Here is an 18,538-nt window from a genome sequence, read left to right as displayed (position 1 = left end):
TGAGGTAAGATGGACCCATTGTAGGGTGTTAATAGGACTAAAAGGAACCGATTGCAAGTCAAACGATTGTTACCCTTTGGAGTTTGGTATCTATTAGTTAAACTGTTCTGTTGGTAGACTCCTAACAAAATTCGGTATACCTGCAAATTCATGATTGATTGAAGCGTGATTTGGCACGTGACATTTTGGCAAATGGATGCAAATACAATGGATGTTAAAAAGATGCAATGGATGCAAATAGATTCTACACTTCACTAGAGGGGTATAGGTTATCTGTCGCAAGTCCCAAAAAAAGACTTCAATTGTAACGGTAAATCTATGATATATATTGTGATATTATCGGTAGCTATGTATGAAAATTTAAGTTGCTTATCCATACTATTCTCTCTTATTCACGCTAAAGCGTTTTCCCCCATACTGTCGTATTCCAACTCAGTGGCTATGGGAGACGAAGCTACTTCCTGTTTTCCGTTGCTCTTGATCTGTACTAGCTTGTTATTGTTATTTTCTTTGGAGAGAAGCCTCTGCTTGCGAATGTTATCTGCATCGTCATCATACTCATAATCGTTATCATCATTATCAAAGTTAAACTTTGCATTAGAAGAAGTTGAACTCAGAGAAGCGTGAGACAATTTAGTATTGGCAAATGGACGTGCTTTCTTCGTTGATCCGTTAGGTTCGTTAGTGCCGCGAGCGTCGATTTGAGTGATAGTAGAGTCATAATCCTCATCGTCTTCTTCTTGTCCTTCGTCATCGTCAACGTCTTCTCCGATATCTTTTTCGTCATCATCATCATCATCTGCTTCATTATCAACTTCTTCTCTTCTTTTCCTTTCCTCTAATTCCCGATCTAGTGCGATTTCACGGCGGATTTTTTCCTCGTACTCGGTGTACTTTGTCGTTTGCTCTTCGATAAGTTCTAAATTAGCTCTCTTGGAAAGAAGCTGCTTCTTGCACATTTCGCTACCTTCACTAAGTAAGCTGGACAAGTTTTCTCCTCCTAAGAAATCTTCAGAGTTGGCAGTTCTTTTTCGGTAGAATAGCAAGTATGCTGCGTTGGTTATAACCTCTTCCGGATTATTGATCTGCGTCACCCGACTGTCATTAAAGTAGTACCACTTGCCATCACGGAAGTTTCGTACAGAAGCAGTATAGTGACCGCCTCCTAATCCACCATAGTGATTGTCTACTGCGATTAAATCATACAAAGTATCCTTAGCTTGTGGATTAGCAACATATGAGCTGATATCCAAGCCTTCGATGGGAAAGTCTACCACCATGTCAATCTTATCACTAAAAGCTCTAGCACTATGAAATCTCTTCAAATGGATTGTCAAAATGTCTCCTGTCGACCAAACTTGAATTGTCTTCGTAGCACGTTTATGGTCTTTACAGCGTGGGCAGTACCACAAATCTTGCTCTCCAAGTACTTCTGGAGTACTGAAACTCTTCAAACAGTCGTAGAGCGAAACCTTAGACTTCCTTTGCCTTTCTAACTTCTCTCTGTTGCGTTCCAATTCTGGATTAGGAAACAATGGCACATTGTCCCACGTCTGAAGTGAATCTGACCCGAAACACTGCTCGTAAATGGAGCGATCCCAATTACATAGCAAAATGGTATCCTTTGTAACTAAAACAGGGTTATTCAGGTCTGACTCTGGAGAGAGGCCGGATTGGGCATTTATAGGAGAGTTAGCATTGGATGGCTTAAGAGACTCAGCATAGCTGGATGAAGGAGGCGGAATTGGAAGTGTAGAAGTGGAATCAAATAAGCTACCAATAACTGGTTCACATTCAGTGTCCTCATCGGACAGGTTCAGGCTCAACTGTTGAGCGGAATTACCTCGTGGAGGTAAGGGCGGAGGCTGAGCTTGAGGCTGCTGGCTGGAAGTGTTTGATGGTAAAAGATTTTTCTCGTCTTGGTCGATAAGAACAAAGCCGAAATTTTCACCAGAACTGTCATTTTCAACAGAATCGCTATTGCTCTTTGTTATAGGAGATTCTTCTTCGTGTGCGATTAAGTCATTCTGTACCTCTTCGGCTAGATCCTCCATTTCTTGATTAAACCGCTTATCATAGGATGGGTAATGGTAGAAGTTACGTTTGAGCTCTGGCAAAAGGTCTGCCAATACTTTGAAGTCTCCGAAATTAGGCTTGTGAAGTGGAACATTAATTTCACTCTCGACATCTTTAGTCTTAGATGCATTTCTGGCAAAGTTGAATCGGTTTCTAAAATTAGTGTGTGGCTTCGAGATAGAATCCCGTGTATACTTGACGGTAAATCCGAAATCAGCACCAATGTATGGGTTAGCAAGTGAGACGTCGGAGGTATAGCCATCATCTTCTACATAGTCTTCTTCTTTGATATCTATGTCATAATCGACTTCGCTGACCTCAATACCAACGTTTTCATCCTCGTTATTTTGTTTTTCCACAATTACTGCATCATCTTGTTTCCAAAGTAATGGAAAGTCTTTCGCTCCATAATGCTTCTTATGAACATAATTGTCAGAATCACTCCTTATTTTGCCATACTCTTCGTTAATATTTACTCTCAGAAGAACAGAGATCTTATCCTGTAACTTTTGCCTTATTCTTCCAAAGCTGGTGACGTCCTTCTCTTTGTCCAACACCACAAATAGAGGTATACCAAAAGTTTCCGTAATCTTATAAGACTTGTCTGGATCTTCTACAGAGTTGTACACTGGGACAACAATGTCATTTTGGGAGTCGTGGGGAATGTAGTATACGTGAACTTCATCTGTATCACGAATTATGTCACCGATAGGCATAAACTTATTTCTGTTGTAGTCTAATTGAAAGTCAGAATAGAACAGATTGCGAAATATCTCGTAAAGAAAAAGGTCGCTTGAGGGAATACCAAGAAACTTTGAGATGTATGCTATGAGGTCATCATAATTAGAAGTCTTGTTGAGTTCCACTTCTAATTTTCTAATACGTTGGTCCTTCAGGGCGAAACTTTGATCTATTCTAGAGATCTTACTGCCCTCAGCGAGGGAGACGGCTTTCTCTCCTAGAATGCCCTCATCGGAAAGATCAACGATTGTAAAGGTGTGGTACCACTTCTTTTCTATTGGTAGTGGAAGAGTTAGGTCATTAAATGGATCGAAAGTGATGGATGTCTTGCTACAGTCTGGGCATACTAATGTTGACTGATATAATCCAGTGAATAGATCTGTGATAACAGAGTCATTCCGGAGCTTATGCTGATTCCAACAAGTTTGTGAGAGTTTGATTATGGCATTGGGATCATTAATCTCATCGTCTCCCAACTCAGGTTTCTCGCAGTACGGTTTCTTTTGAATACGATTTAAATCCTCATGAAGTGCGTCAAGAAGCCAACTGAGGAATTCTTGAGAGTCTTGTTGTAAATAGCCTGAGAACATGGATGAATAGCGTCCAATGGTAGATTTAAACTCACGTGGAGATACACTTGAGTCCCTGTTAGAAGTGGTATCAAAAGCTAATTTTAGTAAATTGCCAAAAGAGTTGGCAACGTCTCCATGGTTACCTAGTGGGTTATCAAAATTGAGCTCTTTCTTAAAAATATTATAAAGGAAATAGTAGTTGACTTCTGGAACGTGGAGTAGACATTGCAATGCTGAATTCATATAACAAGTATTACCTAAATTACTCAATCCCAAGTGGCCACTGTTATGCAATACCTTATTAATGTCATACTGTTCGATATCCACATGTTTCAAGAAAGCATCAACCGGAAACAAGTCATTGTGAGTTTTTGTATCTTTGACTTCTACCACGATATGGAACGTGTCTAGATTGACACCTTGACTCTTGAGTGTGTCTTTTAATAGACCTTGGTGAACAAGGGTTTTGTTGTTTATGTCAAACACGAGATTACTAATGCTTACAACAGAGGAGTAGTCCTCAATATTTGCAGACTCAATGAACCATATACGGAAGTTATCTATGGGTCTCTTGGGCAATTTAAGCACTCTTACGCGGATCAAATCTAGCAAATCATTGAAAGTCTTAGTTCTCGAAAGGGTCACAGCTGTAGCTGGATTCACTCCATGACTTGGATGATGGTGTTGGCGGGTGTAGTAGCTGCTGTGGATCTGTTTTTTGCCCAATTGATGCACGTAGAACACAGGAGGGAAGCGCTCGACTTCCTTTGCCCCAGTTTCTGGATTTACTATGAGACAACGACAAACCGGATCACCCTTAGTTCCTAACCAGTCCAGTAAGTATTGAAATATCTCAGGAGAAACATTGTATGTTCCAACGGGTTCTTCATTTTCTGGATATAACTTTCCAGATGAATCTACGATGGCGGTGTTATCTATGACGCCAAGTTTGGTTACCAATTCTTCAAAGTTGGCAACTGGAAGATGGAGGAAGTTGTTGAGGTAGTCTGTGGAGATCAAGTACCAGAGGTCACCTTCCTTGCCGGAGTTGCTGTTATGGATGAGGTCCTCGATCAAGTGTCTTTTTTCTGTGAGTTCATTCTCCAAGAGTGATTCGGAGTCCAGCTTCAAGTTATCAGTTGAATTGGGGATTTTGTATGGTGATGCGTTCACCGACAGCGACGACGACGACGACGAAGAGAGCGATCTAGCCGGCGTGTGGTCTTCTGGCATCGGGAACTACTTCGCTGTAATGTTGAGTATAGCTATCGCGGGTTAGATGAGGTGAAGAACGATCTGGGATGAAAAATTGGACCTTGTGCTGTGTTCTTTGCTGAGTCTATGTCTTTTGATGCTATTGGACGTATAAGTAGATAGTGGTTGACACACAGAGACACTGTGCTGGCAGTGGGGCAACACAATCGAATTAAAAAAAAAATGGCGCTGTTGGCCGCAAATGGTCTAGATATAATGGTAAAGGTTTCTACCAGTGAAGATGGTTCAAATGTCGACTAACTGGTATGATGTAGATCCTCCGATAAGCACTAATGGCAAACACTGGAACTGGAATTTACGACCATACATCGATCAGCGATTGTGGTGAGGGAAACGAGATGGCCAGAGGGAAAAAATGCGAAATAGCACGGGATGGGAGGATCTTAGGGAGAGGATTAGAGAGAGACGCAGGCAATAGCATGAGCAATGTGGGGGGTTTAGGGAGAAAAATGGGTGTTCATTGGGAGAGCTCTGGTTGGATTTCATGAATCTCGTTGTAGTTTTACTGGTGGCATATGGTTCTAGAAATTATACAATTGACTGCAATAAAATCATATCTAGAATACAGAATTTCAATAACTAAACCTTCAAAATCAATACTAAGGCCTCTATTAGAGTACCTAGAACCTCAATTCAACCCTAACTACCCTGGAACACCATAATCACTACCCCTAACTCACTTTTCTGCCCATTGTCTCTCTCAGTAAAGTTACTCTTTTTCTCGCTAAAAAATGACCACTAACTGAAAACCTTCACAATACTCAACGGTCAATGCTTCGCCGTCCCCATCAACGAACACACGCGGAAAAACATTTCATTGTTCTGCCAAATCCGGATTTGGCGCGGCGCATCAGCAAACTGCGGCTGTCAAATTCTTTGATGTCAGTGATAATTACTCATTGCGACAAAACATAGGGGTGGGTGCAAAAACAGCATGGTTGTGAAAGTTAGGATAGTTCTCGGTATGGGCGGGTACTAGTTGGTGGAAATGGCATTATGTTCGATTGGTCGTACTGCCGGACCATGTTCTGGAGGTACTCTAGTGAACTTGAAAGAAGCAGAACTAAGGAACAGAACCCTGGGATTCAAGTACCGCAGGCTGCAAAACAAGCAAACGGAAACTGATATGGATGGATACAAAAAGTGACGCTGAGGGCTTTTACATTCGATTTATGGCTTTATCGAAGTAACATATTAGTGCCTGGAAGGAATTTGATAAATAATGATTCACATGGTGTCACAACGTATTTCGGCATTATTCAATTTTATTGACAAATTAGTATAAATATTAAATCTTCTACCAATTGTGAAAGAAAACTACAATAAATTCCCCAAGATATCTTTGAATCCAGTCATACCGGTCTCAAGTCTATTATATTGTATTCCTAGATTTTATATCTAATATACATACTCTACATTTGTTGAGCTCTCAACTTCGCGATTTCAAGCGCTTGCTTCAAGATATCTAAAGATATCTCGCTATTTCCATCTCCATTAATAAGACTAATCTTCTTAATGGTATTAGACTTGTTGGATATTATGGATAATCTCGACAAAATAGCAGACTCTTCAGCTTCTCCTTCTAAATCGGCCAATAATATGGATCTTTTACCCTCTTCGTCATTCCCTTCTTTGTCTGCATCTGCCACCGTCACTACACCAAAATTGGAAGACACACCTGAATGATCAAAGGGCCCACTGGAGTCAACCATAGCGTCTTCTGAATTATTTAATACCAAGGGATAAAACAACTCCTTGTTTGTGTCAATGTTTATATTGGACCTACTGAGACCCACCAATCCACGGGTATTGGAAGAACGAGATTTGACAGAAACCTTAGTACCACTGGTTGTATCTGAGATGTACACTCTTGGGAGCTGTAATCTAGATAATGCATGAACTGTAGATAAATGACATAAGTCAAATAAAGCTGAAGTGGACTTCTGTCTAGAAAAGATTTTAATATGCGATAATAATACAAATGTGTAAGATTTGGAATGGTTGAAGTTGATGAGTTCAAATTCCTGAGGGTTTAAATCAGGATAATAGATGGAGTAGTTGGACAATGTGGCATCGTAGACTGCAGCTCCATAATTGTTGATGGAAAGAGACGCTTTAGGAATCAAACGACTGTGCAAAAGTGTTTCATGAAGAGTCTGTGAAAGAATCATTTCTTCATCTGTTGGTGCACCCGATCTTCCACGGGCAATTTCAATTACTGGATATACCGTGGTGTAACCAGCATTCCCTAATTGTTCTGTCGTTGCTGATTTGGTAGAACTGTTCACTTCGACAACTCCTAATGTTATGGTATTTATGACGGTGGTACTACCACTTTTTATGACGGAAGACCCGAATACATTATTATTATTTTCGGTCAACTCATTGTTGGATGCAATATCGATGGGTTTGAACTCTGTGAAGTTTCTCAAGTTTGGTCTTAAGCCGATAGAGAGATGTCTTTGAAGAGAGATATCCGGGGCAATCCTGGCTAGTATTTCCGGAGGAAAAGAAACCTGCTTCAATTCGGCCATACTGATAGTTTTGAAATAATCGGTGAGACTAATTTGCCGACCGGATAATGCTATGGTTGCAAATGAATACGATCAGTGTAATCTTAAACCATTTTAAATGCTTGAGATGGTCTGGTTATTTTTTCACTTATAGATAACGTGACACTAGATCACATGTCAAATTTAAAGAATTATCACGAGACCACTTATCATGTGACCACCAGTCACCCGTCAACTTGCATGTGATGTTGAAACATGTGAACCTGGACAGAATGCCCCGTAAATATTCCAATAGCAATGAGTGAGCGAAGTCAATTGTCACCACGTTACGACTACTGATGCATGAATGGAAGAAAAATTTGCAGGGTCTAAAACGGGCCGAAAGTGGGCAAGTTGAAAGAGTGAAAATTTTGAGTCTCGGTGAACTGGAGATTAGCACGGTCAAAGGGAGGGGGATGGTTTTTGCACCACGCAGCGGTCAAAGAGTCACAGAAGGGTAAGTTCGAGTTGGAGTGAACAATGGCAGCTGAAATCATGGAGATAGAGCACTTCGTAGAAGCGAATGTTACTGCTATATGGGAGTGGTTGTTACTATGGTAATTTCCTCCTAGAGCAGCCCATGGCCGTGGGCTTAGGCAGCTATCGCCAAATAGTCCATTAAATTACTCTGCGTCTTTATCTCCCTATCTTGTTTATTCCACTATCACCCAATCTCCAGCCATGAACGGAAACTCAGTCCTGTGTCACCACGATATTTTTGCATGGAGGAGGTTTGGTAACTTGTATTCTAACCAATTAATGGAGCACAATTCGAGCTGACATCATACCTGGTCTTCTGCACAGGAACCGCAGAAGATTTAAAATTGTTCTCCCAGCATTTTTCCTGCAGACGCTCTTATCAGTTGTCCATTCTCGTCCGTGATTGGTGGGATATTCTGCGTCTAAATCTAATTCGAGTTTTCCTGGCCCATTATACCGGACTTTAATCACATCCCAGTAATCAGGTTAGAGGCAGATTTCATATCCCAAGGAAAATTTCTGGCACTCAGCGCCCTTACTGTTTGGAGCTCTGCACCGACCACGTCGCACCGGAACCTCGCTAATCGCTGATGTTGACTCGTTGTAGTCACTTCCCCTCTCACTAAAACTGTCTCCGTAGCAGGAAAACAAACCCACAAAATCAGGCTGGGGTGAGACCATGCCTTGGAGGAAACCGGTGTGTTTGGGCTTAACCCTGTAATTTCGGTTGTTAGTCGTTGTCTTTTCTTAGCTATAGCTTTGACTGCCAATATATATATTTTTTACATCGCATCTTTTTCAGAAACTGGATTTTGTTTCCTTCTCTTTTGATTCATCTCTATATTCCTATACACATTTGGTCACCTCCATTAAGTGTATACTCCTCGCCAGCACTAGTCAATTGAACCCTGTTGTTAATTAGCACCTACGCAGCAGACCCGATTGTTAGACGTAATTTCGCCTTGTACTACTGCTACCACTCTTACATTTACTCTACTACCACCGAGGAGCGTTCTGTTGCTGAGCAATACGAACCATAGATAGTTAGACCTTTCCTTCCTTTAGTTTTAGCACACCCAGCTACTGCTTACGATTACGACCAAGTCATTACTTCATTATTACCCGAACATTAAAAGCACCGATTATTAGTTTATTTAAGGTACGTTTGAAAGAGCACTAGACAGAACAGTGGATATCGGGCGTTATCTCGATGAGAGCTCAGCGATCTCGATATCCAGTGGCTTTGTCAGGCAAAGAAAGACAGCGGAAAGAGATGAGGGTAGAGAATACAAACCTGAGAAATAAGACAGAGAGGACTTAACAAATGAATTGAATGCGGATTCGTTTAGTGTACCGCTATGAGTTCCACTATGTGAAATGACAAATTCTGTGACATAAAGAGGATCAATAACGGCCAGGATGTTAGTGAAAAGTACAGTTCTATAGGACATATGACTCTTCCAATAGGAAGTCCCACTACCTTCGCCTGAGTCACCGCAGCGGCAAGCCAGTATTCTGGCACCATTATCTTACAATTCTCAGCTTTATTTTACCGCCATTAACCACCCCAGTTTTATATACCATTTTCAACCGGCTCCAGCTTCTATACGATCATCATACCACTGTCACCACCAGCTTCATTCTCTCGCTACCAGATCGTTCCGTGACTCTGTCGCCGTATGCACTCTGGAATCTCTCCCTAGCGAAAACAGCATATTCTATCTACACTTTCCACCATGGAATCCCATCAATAACCACCACAACAGCTCAAATCGCTCCAGAAAACACCCATATACATCACACAGAGCTATATCACACCCTAGCCCATGAAGGCCAATCAATTCACCTAAATGCCCTCCTTTTCCCGTCTCCTGCTTACACCGCACCCACTACCTTCCCCCCTCAAATTCCTCCCTACAGCCCTATCTCACTATGCGGCGGCGGAAGTTACCTAAGATGACTATTACGTTTTTTTCATTGGGCGATTGATTTTTTTTCAGTCCGCCCGCTTGTGCGCTTGTGGGGCATAGTGGTTAGGCAGTAGTGTATGGAACAGGCCGATAGTGTGCAGTGTAGAGGATGATGGGAAAGATGGAGTTAGGGTGATTGATTGGTGGAGTTGTTGTCTTGTGATAGTGGAGATGCGATAAGTGGGTGTTGGTAAGGTGAATTTGTATTGTTGGTAGCGAGTTGACGGCCGGAGTTGAAAATGAAAAGATGCGAATAGTCAAATGCGTTCCACAGTGTAATAGTTTCGAAATGTGCTATTGGTCTGGTAAAAAAATGGCACCCAAAGCTGCAAAAAGAAGATCAAGTCGGCTATCGTGATATACTGAATACAGTTGCAATGATCTACTTCGAGTTACTCGGTTTAAAATTTGTCACATGTTGTATTTCTCCCAAAAATGGCCCATTCAATTCTCGATTTTACCTTTTTCTTTGCCCATGTCTACAAAATGACACCCATAGTCAATTACTAACATTCTTTCTAGTCATAACATGTCTTCTTACCTCCCACAAGAGGAGTTTGGCGAGACTAACATCTACGACTACGATGAGTCTCCTGAAAACAAGTCATGGGCCTCGGCTTTGCCTGTCGCCCAGGGTTTGTACAACCCCGAGTTGGAAAAGGACGCTTGTGGTGTTGGTTTCACCTGTCACTTAAAGGGTGTAGCATCCCACAAGATCGTTTCTGACTGTAGAAACCTTCTTTGTAATATGACCCACAGAGGTGGTGAATTAAACCCAAAGGATGGAGACGGTGCCGGTTTATTATCGTCTATTCCTCATAACTTCTTCAAGCGTGAATTCAAGTACGCTTGTGAAGTGGACTTACCACCCCCAGGCCAGTACGGTACTGGTAACCTCTTCTTCAAGAAAGATGAATCCGTTTTCGAAAAATCCAAAACCACTTTTGAAAGTATCGCCGAGTCTTTGGGCTTGAAAGTTTTGGGTTGGAGAAAAGTCCCACACGACTCCTCTATTTTAGGCCCAGCATCTTTGTCTAGAGAGCCTTTCATTTTGCAACCAGCTATCGTCTTAAACGAGTTGGTTGGTGAAGCTCTTTCGGCTGAAGATTTCGAAAAGAAATACCAAAAAGACTTCGAAAAGAAGTTATTCATCCTTAGAAAACAATCCTCCCACACCATTGGACTCCACAACTGGTTCTATATTTGTTCTCTTTCCAACAAGACCATTGTGTACAAGGGTCAATTAGCCCCTAATCAAGTTTATGCTTACTACCATGATTTGGTTAACGCTGACTACGAGTGTCATTTCGCCCTTGTCCACTCTCGTTTCTCTACCAACACCTTCCCATCTTGGGACAGAGCTCAACCATTGAGATTTGCTGCCCATAATGGTGAAATTAACACATTGAGAGGAAACAAGAACTGGATGAGAGCTAAGGAGGGTGTCATGACTTCCAAATTGTTTGGAGATGAACTTGACAAATTGTACCCTATTATTGAAGAGGGAGGTTCTGATTCTGCAGCCTTCGACAATGTTTTGGAATTGCTTGTTATGAACGGAGTCTTGTCTCTTCCAGAAGCTGTCATGATGATGATTCCAGAAGCTTGGCAAAACGACAAGCACATTGACCCAAAAAAGAGAGCTTTCTACGAATGGGCCGCTTGTTTGATGGAACCATGGGATGGTCCTGCCTTATTTACTTTTGCCGATGACAGATACTGTGGTGCAAACTTGGACAGAAACGGTTTAAGACCATGCCGTTACTACGTTACCGATGACGACAGAGTAATTTGTGCTTCTGAGGTTGGTGTTTTGGAAATTGCCCCAGAAAAGATTTTACAAAAGGGAAGATTACAGCCAGGTAGAATGCTCTTGGTTGACACGAAGGAAGGTAGAATTGTGGATGACCGTGAACTTAAAAAGAACGTGGCTGCCCGTTTCGACTTCAAGTCCTGGGTACTTGGTAGCATGATTTCCTTGGCCGACTTGATCGAGAAATTAGAGGCAAGAGGCATCGACTTGTCTCACAAAATCCAGGACACTACTACCACCGTTCAGACTGATCCTCGTTTGATTGCTTTTGGATATTCCCATGAACAGGCTTCATTGGTATTAGCTCCAATGGCTGAGGGGAAGGAAGCATTGGGTTCCATGGGTAACGACAATGCCTTGGCCTGTATTTCCGAGCAGCCTAAGCTCTTATACGATTATTTCCGTCAATTGTTTGCTCAAGTAACCAATCCACCAATCGATCCGATTAGAGAGGAAATTGTTATGTCCTTGGAGTGTTACGTTGGACCTCAAGGAAACTTGTTAGAAATGAACCCTCAACAATGTAACCGTTTGTTATTAAAGTCCCCAATCTTGTCTACTTCTGAATTGAACGCTATTAGACAGATTGAAACAGTGTACCCTAAGTGGTCAGTCACTGAGATTGACATCACATTTGAAAAGTCTCAGGGTATCCAGGGTTACATCAACACCATCGACCGTATTTGTCAAGCTGCTTCCCAGGCTATTGCAGACAACCACCAGGTCATCATCTTAAGTGATAAGGCTACTTCTGCCAACAGATTGCCAATCTCTGCTTTGATTGCCACTGGTGCAGTTCACCATCACTTAGTTAGACAAAAACAACGTTCCAAAGTTGCTCTTATTATTGAATCTGCTGAGGCCAGAGAAGTCCACCATGCATGTTGTTTGGTTGGTTACGGTATTGACGGTATCAATCCTTACTTGGCTCTTGAGACTTTGGTTAGAATGAAAGAGGAGGGTTTATTGAAGAACGATGCATTGACTTCTCAGAAGATCGTTGACAACTATAAATATGCCGTGGACGCTGGTATTCTCAAGGTCATGTCTAAGATGGGTATTTCGACCTTAGCTTCCTACAAGGGTGCTCAAATCTTTGAAGCTCTTGGAATTGATAACAGTGTTATTGACCGTTGTTTTGCTGGTACTGCTTCCAGAATCAAGGGTGTGACCTTCGAATACATCGCTCAAGATGCTTTCTCGATGCATGAGCGTGGATACCCTACTAGAGAGACCATTAAGCCTATTGGTCTTCCTGAGACTGGTGAGTACCATTGGAGAGATGGAGGAGATGCTCACGTCAACGAGCCAGCAGCAATTGCATCTATGCAAGACGCTGTTAGAAACAAGAACGAAAAAGCATTTGAGGCTTACTCTAAGAAGGAGTACGAAGCTATTAAGAACTGTACTTTGAGAGGTCTCTTGGACTTCGACTATGAAAATTCTACGGCTGTTCCAATTGACCAAGTTGAGCCATGGACCGAAATCGTTCGTCGTTTCTTCACTGGTGCTATGTCGTACGGTTCCATTTCCATGGAGGCGCATTCCACCATTGCTGTTGCCATGAACAGACTTGGAGGTAAATCTAACACAGGTGAAGGTGGTGAAGACTCTGCCAGATCTATCGTGAACCCCAACGGAGACACCATGAGATCTGCCATCAAGCAAATCGCTTCTGGTCGTTTCGGTGTCACTTCCCACTACTTGGCTGATGCTGATGAGTTGCAAATTAAGATGGCTCAGGGTGCCAAGCCTGGTGAAGGTGGTGAGTTGCCTGGTCACAAGGTCTCCGAACAAATTGGTAAGACTCGTCACTCTACACCTGGTGTCGGTTTGATTTCTCCACCACCTCATCATGATATCTATTCCATTGAGGACTTGAAGCAGTTGTTATACGACTTGAAGTGTGCAAACCCAAGAGCCAGAACTTCTGTTAAATTAGTTTCTGAAGTTGGTGTTGGTATTGTCGCCGCAGGTGTAGCCAAGGCTGGTTCCGAGAACATCTTGGTCTCTGGTGGTGACGGTGGAACCGGTGCTGCTAAGTTGACTTCCATTAAGTACGCCGGTTTACCATGGGAATTAGGTCTTGCTGAGTCCCATCAAACATTGGTTTTGAACGACTTGAGAGGAAGAGTTGTTTTGCAGACTGATGGTCAGATTAGAACTGGCAGAGACATTGCTGTTGCTTGTTTGCTTGGTGCCGAAGAGTGGGGTTTCGCAACTACTCCTTTGATTGCCATGGGTTGTATCATGATGAGAAAGTGTCTTGCTAGTGGTACTGTTGTTAGAACTACCGAAGGCGACAAGTTCGTTGAGGAAGTTGAGATTGGTGACTACTTGCTTGATGGAGATGATAAACCAGTCCTTGTCATTGGTGCAAATGAAGCCGAATCAGGAAAGTTGAAGGAAATTAAATACCAAGACTTCGATTCTGAAGAAACAGTCTCTTTCAAATGTACTCCTGACCATCACTTAGAGCTTATGGTTACTGGTGCTGCTCCTTCATTGTCAGGAAATACTGTCACTTGGTTCAGTCGTTGCTCGGACGAGCCTATTAGAGAAGAAGTTACTGACATTTACTTGGACAACATCCTCAATTCCTTCTACACAGATCTTATTGATAGAGACGATGGCGAGGTTGATGTCAAGGATCTCCATGACGCTGTTGACGTCGCTTTAGATGAACACTACCATCGCGGTGGAAGTGACAAGTACTCTGCTCAGCTTGATGAATTTATTCGTAGAATTGTGAGAGAGGATCTTGCTGGTGAGCAGGAATTCGTCAGTGAAGCTATTCACGATGCCATTACCTCCTTCGTACCAGCCTCTCACATGGGCTTGGAGAAGCAATTGACAGCTGATCAAAGTTTCGCTCTTACCAACGTTTCAGTTGACATTCCTCAGGCCAACTCTGATCAACTTGAAGAGGTTTCCCACGGATTAAGTGACTCTATTTGTCAATGTGGAGGAGTTAGAAAGATTTCCCGTCATTTCACTACTCCTGAAGACGCCTTACTTGCTCACTCACTCTTGCTCAGTGATAACTACCACAAGGTCGATCCACGCTTTGTTGCAGATGGATACACTTTCCAGACAAGTGTCGAAGAGTATGAGACAATGTGCGCAAAGGAAAACTTGAACATCTACCGTGCTCCAATTAACTTTACAGAGACAAAGCTTTCTTCCGGAAGATCTGAACTTCCAGTAGACCCATACTTTTTGGGTTTGTGGATTGGTGACGGCAGCTCTGACGATTCTTCTATTCTGACTTCTGATCGTGAGGTTGTGGTTTGGTTGAAGTCCTACGTTGACCATCTCAACAGCACCAGACCAGAGGGAGAAGTTGCTTTGAAGTTAACCAAAGCCGTATCTAAGTCGGCTCAACACGGTGAAATTCATCACTACAGAATTTCCGGCTCTTGGAACCCTGTATATGATGGACTTAAGAAATTAGACTTGTTGAACAACAAGAGCAAGGGTATTCCATCGGAATACATGAATGCCGACGAGCAAAGTCGTCTTGCTGTAATTGCCGGTTTGATTGACAGTGATGGTTGTTACGTTAAATCCCACAACTCTTACCGTTTCGCTCAGCAAACTGAAGAACACGGTAAGATTGTTTATGATTTGAAGGAGTTGGCTACCTCCTGTGGTATTAGTACTACAGGTGTTGGAAAGAGAATTGAAGGAGCCAATGAAGTAGTCTCCCACATCACCTATTTAGGTAAGGGCTCAAAGCAATTCCAGGACGCTCTTTTGATTCCAAGAAAGAGAATGACATTGAACAAGTCCCACTACACTAACGAAGCTCGCCCATTTACGGTGTCAGACTCTGCTGACGGCGAGTTCAGAGCTATTGAAGTGTCTGGAGGTCAATTCCAACTTTCTAACCGCTTGGTTGTTGCTAACTGTCACTTGAATACATGCCCAGTCGGTATTGCAACCCAGGACCCAGATTTGAGAAAGAAGTTTGAGGGTACCCCAGAGCATGTTATCAACTTCTTCTACTACATGAGTAACGAGTTGAGAGGTATCATGGCTAAGCTTGGTTTCCGTACTGTCAATGAGATGATTGGTAGAACAGAGAAGTTGAAGGTTAGAGAGGATTTGCGTAACACCAAGAACGCAAACATCGACTTATCTCCAATTTTGACTCCAGCTTACACTATTAGACCAGGTGTCGCTACTTACTGTGTTCGTAAACAAGACCATAGATTGCACATCCGTCTTGATAACAAATTAATTGATGAGTCTGAGTTGACTTTAGCTAAGGGTTTGCCTGTTACTATTGAATGTGACGTAGTCAACACCGATAGATCTTTGGGTACTACTTTGTCCTACCGTGTTTCGAAGATTTTCGGTGAACAAGGTTTGCCACATGATACGATTCATGTCAACTGTACTGGTTCAGCAGGTCAGTCTTTTGGTGCTTTCCTTGCTCCAGGTATTACCTTGGAGTTGGAGGGAGATGCTAATGATTACATCGGTAAGGGTCTTTCTGGTGGTCGTATCATTGTATACCCACCAAAGGAGTCTAAATTTAAGGCTGAGGACCAGATTATTGCTGGTAACACCGCTTTCTTCGGTGCTACTTCAGGTACTGCCTTCATTAGAGGTGTTGCTGCTGAGCGTTTTGCTGTCAGAAACTCAGGTGCCACCATTGTTACTGAAGGTACTGGTGACCACGGATGTGAGTACATGTCTGGAGGCCGTGTTGTTGTCTTAGGAGGAACTGGTAGAAATTTCGCTGCTGGTATGTGTGGTGGTATTGCCTACGTTTTGGACATGGGTCAAGACTTCAATACAAGAGTCAACGCCAACACCGTCGAGTTGTCTCAAGTTACTGAACCTACTGAAATTGCTTTCTTGAGAGGCTTGATCGAAGACCACCGTCACTACACTAACTCTGAGGTTGCAGACCGCATCTTGAACGACTTCAACAGAATCTTACCTCGTTTCGTTAAGGTTCTTCCATACGATTATAAGAAGGTTCTCGAGAAGGAGAAGAAGAAGGCTGAAGAAGCTAAGAAGTCAGAGTTGAACAGTTTCTTCAAGTCCATTAAAGAGGATCCAGAGGCTGATGTGACCAATGGTGAAGCTGCAAAGATTAAGAAGGGACATGTCCACCGTCCTTCAACTACTGTTTCTGCTAAGGATGGCCACAAGGAGCCAAAGGTATTGGATGTTGAAGACACCATTCTCGACATTGAGAATGAAAAGAAGGCTCCAGTCAAATTGGACAAACTCCGTGGTTTCATGAAGTACAAGCGTCGTAATGAGAAGTACAGAGATGCCAAGGATAGAGCAAAGGACTGGAATGAAATGACTTCCAGACTCTCCAAGGAAGAATTGAAGACTGAAACTGCCAGATGTATGGATTGTGGTGTTCCTTTCTGTACATCTGACACTGGTTGTCCTATCTCCAACGTCATTCCTAAATGGAATGAGCTTGTTTTCCAGAACCGTTGGTACGATGCTTTGCAACGTTTGATGATGACCAACAACTTCCCTGAGTTTACAGGTAGAATTTGTCCTGCTCCATGTAATGGTGCATGTGTTCTTGGTATAAACGAGGACCCAGTCAATATTAAGTCTGTTGAGTGTGCTATCATTGATCATGGTTTTGAACAAGGCTGGATCAAGCCTCAACCACCAACTCACAGGACTGGAAAGACTGTTGCTATTATTGGTTCTGGTCCTTCTGGTTTGGCTAGTGCTGATCAGTTGAATAAAGCTGGTCATACTGTCACTGTTTATGAAAGAAGTGACAGACCAGGTGGTTTGTTAATGTACGGTATTCCAAACATGAAATTAGACAAGAAGATTGTTAAGAGAAGAACCGACTTGTTAGCTGCCGAAGGTATTGAGTTCAGAACTGGAGTTACCGTCGGTGAAGATATCACTGTTGAGGAATTAAAGGCTAACCACGATGCGGTAATATTTGCTGTTGGTTCTACCATCCCAAGAGATTTGAGAATTCCAGGTAGAGAGTTGAAAAACATCAACTTCGCCATGCAATTGTTGCACTCTAACACTAAAGCTTTATTAGATGACCAATTAGAAGATATCAGAAAGCAACTTAACGGTAAGCACGTTGTGGTCATAGGTGGTGGTGATACTGGTAACGATTGTTTGGGTACGTCTACTAGACATGGTGCCAAGTCTGTGACAAACTTCGAATTGTTACCACACCCACCAGCAGCCAGACCAAAGGATAACCCTTGGCCACAATGGCCAAGAATCTTCAGAGTTGACTACGGTCACACTGAAGTTGCCGCACACTATGGTAAGGATCCAAGAGAGTACTCTATCTTATCTAAGGAGTTCGTTGATGACGGTGAAGGTAACGTGAAGGGTATCAAGACTGTCAGAGTCGAATGGAAGCGCTCAGACACAGGAGCTTGGCAAATGGCTGAAGTTCCAGGTAGTGAAGAATTCTTCCCAGCTGATGTTGTACTCTTGTCCATGGGTTTCATTGGACCAGATGCCGACAACTTAGAGGTCACCAAGACCAAGAGAGGTACAATCACTACTGTTGACCCTAACGTATACAGAGTTAGCCAGGATGACAATCTTTTTGCTGCAGGTGACTGTAGAAGAGGTCAATCATTAGTGGTTTGGGGTATTCAAGAAGGTAGACAATGTGCAAGAGAAGTTGACAACTTCTTGATGGGATCCTCCAGATTGCCTGGTAACGGTTCCATCGAGCAGAGAAACTATAAGTTGTTGGAGGAGTTGGCCGAGAAGGTTTAATATAGTCATTTTATTGACAGCAAGAAGGTTTGATGTCGGTGCTAGTCATTAATCTGTCTTGCTGTCATACATGAACTTTAATTTATGTGTATAGGAATGTTTGTTTTAATGTAACAGTCATATTAGAATAATGCTGCGGTGTAGAAAACAACCCATGACGGCGATGTCGTAACAGAAAGGCTGCTGATTAAGCTGTGCTTACTATAATAGTACATAATAATAAGGGTGAGATCTATATATAATTGTCCATACCACTTTTATTCTTTCATCACCCTATGAAATGGCAATTCCTATACAGTGGCCTGT

At 42.5% G+C, this 18,538-nt stretch overlaps 3 protein-coding genes across 3 annotated transcripts; 1 reads left to right on the top strand and 2 right to left on the bottom strand. All coding sequences in view use genetic code 12, as the record gives it.

Annotated features, from left to right (window-relative positions):
* Positions 1-274: 274 nt before the first annotated feature.
* Positions 275-4,925, bottom strand: RJT20DRAFT_127806 (putative ubiquitin-specific protease). Its single transcript, XM_064917090.1, has one exon. The coding sequence runs from the start codon at positions 4,620-4,622 to the stop codon at positions 393-395; it is 4,230 nt and encodes a 1,409-aa protein (XP_064774117.1). The 5' UTR covers positions 4,623-4,925; the 3' UTR covers positions 275-392.
* A 1,011-nt stretch (positions 4,926-5,936) lies between these two features.
* RJT20DRAFT_127804 (exosome non-catalytic core subunit) lies at positions 5,937-7,267 on the bottom strand. The gene has a single exon (XM_064917089.1). The coding sequence runs from the start codon at positions 7,196-7,198 to the stop codon at positions 6,077-6,079; it is 1,122 nt and encodes a 373-aa protein (XP_064774116.1). The 5' UTR covers positions 7,199-7,267; the 3' UTR covers positions 5,937-6,076.
* Positions 7,268-10,043: 2,776 nt separating this feature from the next.
* Positions 10,044-18,360, top strand: GLT1 (glutamate synthase (NADH); the record flags this gene model as incomplete). Its single annotated transcript, XM_064918620.1, has 2 exons — positions 10,044-10,057; positions 10,189-18,360. The coding sequence occupies 2 exons, from the start codon at positions 10,044-10,046 to the stop codon at positions 18,230-18,232; spliced, it is 8,058 nt and encodes a 2,685-aa protein (XP_064774115.1). The 3' UTR covers positions 18,233-18,360.
* Between the last annotated feature and the right edge of the window lie 178 nt (positions 18,361-18,538).

Source organism: Scheffersomyces xylosifermentans (genome assembly GCF_036884685.1).
Source record: "Scheffersomyces xylosifermentans strain CBS 12540 chromosome Unknown RJT20scaffold_4, whole genome shotgun sequence".
Lineage (NCBI taxonomy): Eukaryota > Fungi > Ascomycota > Pichiomycetes > Serinales > Debaryomycetaceae > Scheffersomyces > Scheffersomyces xylosifermentans.
Note: the sequence above shows the minus strand (reverse complement) of the source record. Positions and strands in the feature narration are given on the sequence as shown.